General features: G+C 42.8%; 1 protein-coding gene across 1 annotated transcript; it reads right to left on the reverse strand.

The window, feature by feature from the left end:
- Positions 1 to 1,524: 1,524 nt before the first annotated feature.
- Positions 1,525 to 5,697, reverse strand: LOC103301785 (GTPase IMAP family member 4). The gene is given in 5 exon segments (XM_008158794.3): positions 1,525 to 2,006; positions 2,009 to 2,183; positions 2,185 to 2,300; positions 2,303 to 2,458; positions 5,640 to 5,697. Coding segments are annotated over 5 exon segments (987 nt in total).
- Positions 5,698 to 6,103: the final 406 nt, after the last annotated feature.

Here is a 6,103-nt window from a genome sequence, read left to right on the forward strand (position 1 = left end):
GTAGTTTTAACAAAAAGTGAAACTCATCTCTGCATTCTTATAAGAAATGCAAGCAGCCCAGTGCATGAAATTTGTGCATGGGGGAGGGGGGTGTCCCTCAGCCCAGCCTGCACCCTCTCTAATCTGGGACCCCTCCAGGAATGTCCAAATTCCCATTTAGGCCCGATCCTATTAGGCCTGTCGGACATGCCTCTCACAATCCAGGACTGGTGGTTCCCAACTGCTCGCCAGCCTGCCTTCCTGATTGCCTCTAACTGCTTCTGCCTGCCAGCCTGATTGCCCCCTAACCACTCCCCTGCCAGCCTGATTGCCCTAACTGCCCTCCCCTGCAGACCTGGTCACCCCTAACTGCCCTCCCCTGTTGGCCTGGTCCCCCCCTAACTGCCCTTCCCTGCAGGCCCTGTTGCCCCCAACTTCCCTCCTCTGCCAGCCTGGTCACCACTAACTGCCCTGCCCTGCAGGCTTGATTGCCCCCAACTGCCCTCCCTTGCAGGCCTAGTCCCCCCCAAGTGCCCTCCCCTGCTGGCCATCTTGTGGTGGCCATCTTCTGTCTACATGGGGCAGCCACCTTTGACCACATGGGAGGAGCCATCTTGTGTGTTGGAGTGATAGTCAATTTGCATATTTCTCTTTTATTATATAGGATTAGTGGTATTTCTCAAAATAAAAGAATTCCACTTTTGCACAAATATGAGAATAGAAAAGTTTTATTATAGTAATAATAAGCAAACAATTGAAGTGGGAAGGGGAAGCAGTGTGGGGCTGACCCACCTAGCAGTAAGTAATCAAGGTGTGGGGTGATGGAGGTGTGGTGGCAACAGTTAATTTCATAAGAAAAGGAGAGAACTAGTTATTCAGAAAAGTGGTTATCTTGAGGTTGCTCAAAGACTTTCTACGGAAACATCTGAATACACTGAACATTCTTTTCTTAGCTGTTAAATCTCTGTCTTTTAGTATTTCTGGAATTTCACGTAGTTCAGTTCTGAGAAATCTGTTTTTCAGACAACTCTTCTTTCTTGAGTGGGCAGATGATAAGGAACTATTTCAATCCTTCCAAAAGAATGTAATTCAACAAATTTATGTTCATTTAGAAAGAATTCTATAAGCATCTCCAGCTATTAATTACCTACTGCAAGTTATTGATTTCTTTAACCACATGAGTAAAAAGATCATTGTCATCCTAAAGGCAAAAATGTGGAGTAGAAGCCACAGGCAGAGATTATGTGCCAATCTAAAAAGAATCTAGAGAATTATTGTATTTTTGCCTCCTGTATTCCCTTTCTCTGTCTCCAAGACAGATTTCAGAAGATAGGAAGCATCCATACTTTCTACTTTGGAGTTTTACAAATTGAGAATGTGTCTCATCCCTGTTAAATAAATCAAACAAATATCTACCTATTGCCAATAAGAAACTTTACTAAACACCTCTGTCCTGAGAATTTGAGAAACAGAAACTGACTTTGGGGAATGAGTTATATGGAAAGGAACACTTGAAAATATGCAGGAAACAGATTTTCAAAAAGCTTAATCATCGTCAAAAAGAAATGAGGAAATAGAGAAAGCGATATCAAATAAGCTCAAGAGTATGTCAATTATACTAGTATCTTGCTTACTCTCAACTTCATCTCTGGCTTCTTGCAGCCTTTTTAGATAGAAAATCTCCCTTTCTTCCAATTCCCTCTTCATTTCTGCCTTTCTCTTTTCTTGCTCCAGTTTATCCTCCAGCTTTCTGATTTTCTCTTCATACTCCTCTCTTAATTGCTTTTTCTCTCTCTCCAGCTCAGCTCTATATTGTTCTTGTTTCATTTGAATCTGTTTCTGAATCTCCACCTCGGCCCTTTGGTACATATTAGTGTAGCATCCTCCCTTGTTCTTCTTCACCATGTGCTGGACCAGGCCCAGCAGCTGTGCCCTCTAAGCTTCCTGCTCAGCCCCTGTTGCCTTATTATTGAACTCACAGTGACGATCCTTGAACTGCTCTATCAGATTTTGAATGCCTTCTGGGCTTCCTTTAAGTAATTGTTGAACTCCATGCCATCCAAGTCATCTTTCCGGGTGAATAACAGAATCATGTATCTCCTAGCTTTGGGTCCAAACATTGATAGCATCTTCTTCATGGCCTTTTGTTCTTCTTTTGTGTACCAGCCCAGTGGGACCACCAGGAGCACAGCGTGAGGCCCCGGGAGAGGTCAGGAGAATGCAATTAGCAATCTCCCTTTGGGTGTGAGCATCCTGTACCTCAGTGTCGAAAATGCCAGGTGTGTCCACAACAACAATTTCTTTCCCATTCCATGTGCTCTCCCTTTCTCACAGACCTTGGTGACAAATTTTGCTGCAAGGCTGGAATTAAACATTCTCTCTCCAAGGATGCTGTTCCCAGTGGCACTTTTGCCTGCTCCAGTCTTACCCACTAAGATAAGTCGCAGTTGTGAATCTCTGGGGTCTTGGTTTCCAATCCCTGGGGCATCAGGAAACAAAACCACAGCATTAAGATTGACTTCCAATCTTTTCCCATGCAAAGGCCCCGCCCACTGGTTTTTCTCTCTTGCACACCAGTGTCCTGTCAGTGAGCACACTCTGCACTCACAGGAGGTCTGTGGAACCCCTGGGCCTCACCTCCCTCCTAAAGACTTGGGGAATGCCAGCAACTTCTTAGGAGTTCCTTGAGCTGCTCTCTCTGACCTGTGGAAGCTAAGTGCCCATGGAAGAAGGCACACAATTATTCAAGAAAGAACTCTGAGCCACTGCTGGTAGCTGTTCTGCATAAGCTAATGTAGGAAGTAACACAAAATCTGACTTTGGTACATCACAGTGGAAGATCCCCTTCCCCCAATTTATATCCAAAATGGAACTTTTTTTTTTTCCATTAGAAGCCAGGTAGGTGGGTGGGTCATGCCATCCCACCCTAAAAGGGAGTAAAGGGCACATGGCAGAAAGGCAATGTGTTCCTTCATATTTCACATATGTATCCATCTTCTCAGGGATTCTGAACCACAGAAGAACAAAATACCTTACTTTTAATTTATGACCTAAACATAGAAATATAATGAAGTTTTCCTATCTTAAATTAATATTTAGAAGAATTCTATTCAGAAAGTAGTGACAGTTCTCTGGAGTTACTCTAAAATACCTTGATATATAAATAATAGTAATAACAACTCATACAGAGTAGCATTAGTGGAGATACACTTTTTTAGTTTCACTTGGTTAGACATGTCTACTTCCTAAGACACCTGGAAGTTAATAATATAACAGCATAGCCTATCATCTGAATGATATTTTAAAGATCACTGTGTCTTAAGTTAAATGCCAAATCATCTACATAGCTCTTTCCAGATAATTCTCTGCTTATCTCTTCAATGTTTCTATAGAGTTGAAGTGTTCAGGATTTGTTGAGCACAGACTGGGACCACAGAAGTCAACTGACAAGCACATCTGAGAGCCTGTTTCTCCCTGAAAGAAGACCCTGTTAGCACAGCCCTTGAGTAAGACTGACTCTTGCAGGAAGAAACCTGTATTAAAGTGACCTGTCTCTGCTTTGAGTTGATGCATGCATCACCACACTGACAATATTGCTGACATGATTATAAACTCCATTTTATTTTTCAGAGATATCATCACCATTCACCCAGTTCCTCAGACAAAGCTGGGAATCTCCCTGGATTCCTCTCTTTCCCTTACCTTCCAGATCTGACCAATCAGCAAGTTCACAAATCTGACCCCTTCTCTCCATTTTGAAGACCATCATACTAGCCTAAGCTACCATCACCATCCATGACTCAACAATCCCCTAAGTAGTCTCTTTAGTTCTGTTGTGCCCTCTTTTTCTATTCTGTACATTAGAATGATTTTTCAAATTTTTCAAACAAACAGAATAGAAATTTTGCAGAACCCCCCACTCTGGCTTCCAAAAAATCAGTAGTTATTCCCTATGACCCACACACTTTATGGTGAAGTTTTTACTAATCCAAGAACGGCAGAGTATCCTACATTTGATCACCACAATTCTGAGATGGGAAAAGTAAATTTCTAGAAGCAGAGAGCAGTGGCTACAAGATGGCTAATATGAAGAGAAAATGTGGGTGGGATTTCAGATTATTTCACACTGGAAGACTCCAACCGAAGGGCATTAGTTGGTCATCCAGAGAGATGTAGGAAAATCATGGGAGGTGAAAAGAAAAGTAACCAAAGACCACCTCCAACACTACAACCATTTGCAAATGCCCATAGCATATGGCAGTCTGTGATAGACCGCAGAAATGGCCATAAATTAATCCCAGGCCTGTACACATGCCTCTTTAGCATGTAGATCAGCAGCTCCTCCCACAAGGTGCTGAGTCTGTCTCTCCACCCTTTGCATCTGGGTGGGCCCTGTGACTTGCTCTGGATGATGGGGCAGTAGATGCATGATGCTAGTATACTCCAAAGGTGCTGATGCCCTGGGTCTTGATGTCTCTTGGTCTTCAGAACCCTGCAATTGATTGATGATGAAGGACACAAGACCCGGTCATTCCTATCACCCTAACCTACCAAAGAGCCTTCTAACTACCAGACATGGCCATGGGACTATTCATTCAAAAGTATCCAGTTGCTGGATCTTGAAAGCATTACCGGTATGCTAAGCGACATAAATCAGGTGAACAAAGGACAAGAACTATATGATTTCACTTACATATGGGATATAAAATAGAAAGCAACAAGGGAACAAACAATACAAATCAACAAACAAACTCATAGGCACAGGCAGCAATATGACAGTTACCAGAGGGAATGAGGGGTGGGAAGCGGTTGAAGCAGGTAAAGGGGATGAAATATATGGTGATGGAAGGAGACAATGCAACACACAGATGATATGTTATAGAATTGTACACCTGAAACTTATATAATGTTATTAATCAATGTCACCCCAATTAATTTAATCTGGAAAATAAAGATTATCCAGTTGTGAACTGAACCACCAGCTTAGCACCAGTGCATGAGCAAGTTTGACTGAGAGGAGCCCAGTTTGCCCAGACCGAGAAACTTCCCATCTGTCTACCAACTTGATTGCCAAAGAAATGGTGGAGGTTTTAGGGTACTAATTTGTGCTGTGGTGTGGTACCAAACCAGCAAAAGTTCAACTGATATAGTTGATTTCTATAGATAGGGAAGTAAAAGGAGGGTTGCATGAGAAACTGAGTGAGCCAGTCTGTTGAATTTGTTAGTTTCTACTTCCAAATGGCTTCTACCTCCAAAACATGCCTCCAGGAGCAAGGAAATTAGGACCTGAATTAATCAATTCCTCTCACATTCCTCCTTCCAGTCTTCTCTCAGGCTGAAGAGAGTGGCAGAGTAACAACCAGAGAGGCTACAACTGGCCCTTCTGGTGTGTCCACGTTGTTGAAAGTGAAAATAAGAAACCTCATTAGCCTGGGATCAGTAAGGATACTTTAACCTATATTTCTCTTAGAGGTTATGCTGTGTCATGAAGAGACAGTGCAGAGGTTCGTGAGAAAAGCTGAGTCAATTAAGAGAAAATAAGAAATGGGGTTGGAAGTATTTTGTTCTTGCTCAGATGAAGACTGGCAGAGAGCACAGGAGAACCCACTGCCAGGTTCCCTCCGTCCCATCTGGCCTGGGGAACCCAAGCACCCTCTCACCAGGGCCGGTCCTGGGTTCACTGAAGTTGAAAGGAGTAATGTCCAATTGAGTTGCCATCGTAGTTTGAATTTCTGTAGATAAGAAACAGAACTCATTTTAGGGAAATGGATAGTAGCTGAAAACCAAAACCTCATGCAGCCAACAGTTGTTTTTTTCCCCATAAACTTGCTACTTGAGTTCACCTTCCCTATTTCCCAACACTTCTCATCACATCCCAACTGTCAGTTTCATTTTTACTTGTTGCTTCTTCTCTACAGGAACATATTTCAAGTGCTTCCTCAGCTCTGGTTTTGGTTGCCCTTCCCCATCCATTCAGTAAATTATTGCTTTGAATGGCATTTGTATGTACTCATAGCCTAGACCCTCCTCAGAATTTTGAACTGTTATATCCCATTCAGCTTCCCCATTGGGCAAGTTCATGGGCATTTCAAGTTCATGGGCATTTCAAGTTCATGGGCATTTC

Source organism: Eptesicus fuscus, chromosome 14 (genome assembly GCF_027574615.1).
Source record: "Eptesicus fuscus isolate TK198812 chromosome 14, DD_ASM_mEF_20220401, whole genome shotgun sequence".
Lineage (NCBI taxonomy): Eukaryota > Metazoa > Chordata > Mammalia > Chiroptera > Vespertilionidae > Eptesicus > Eptesicus fuscus.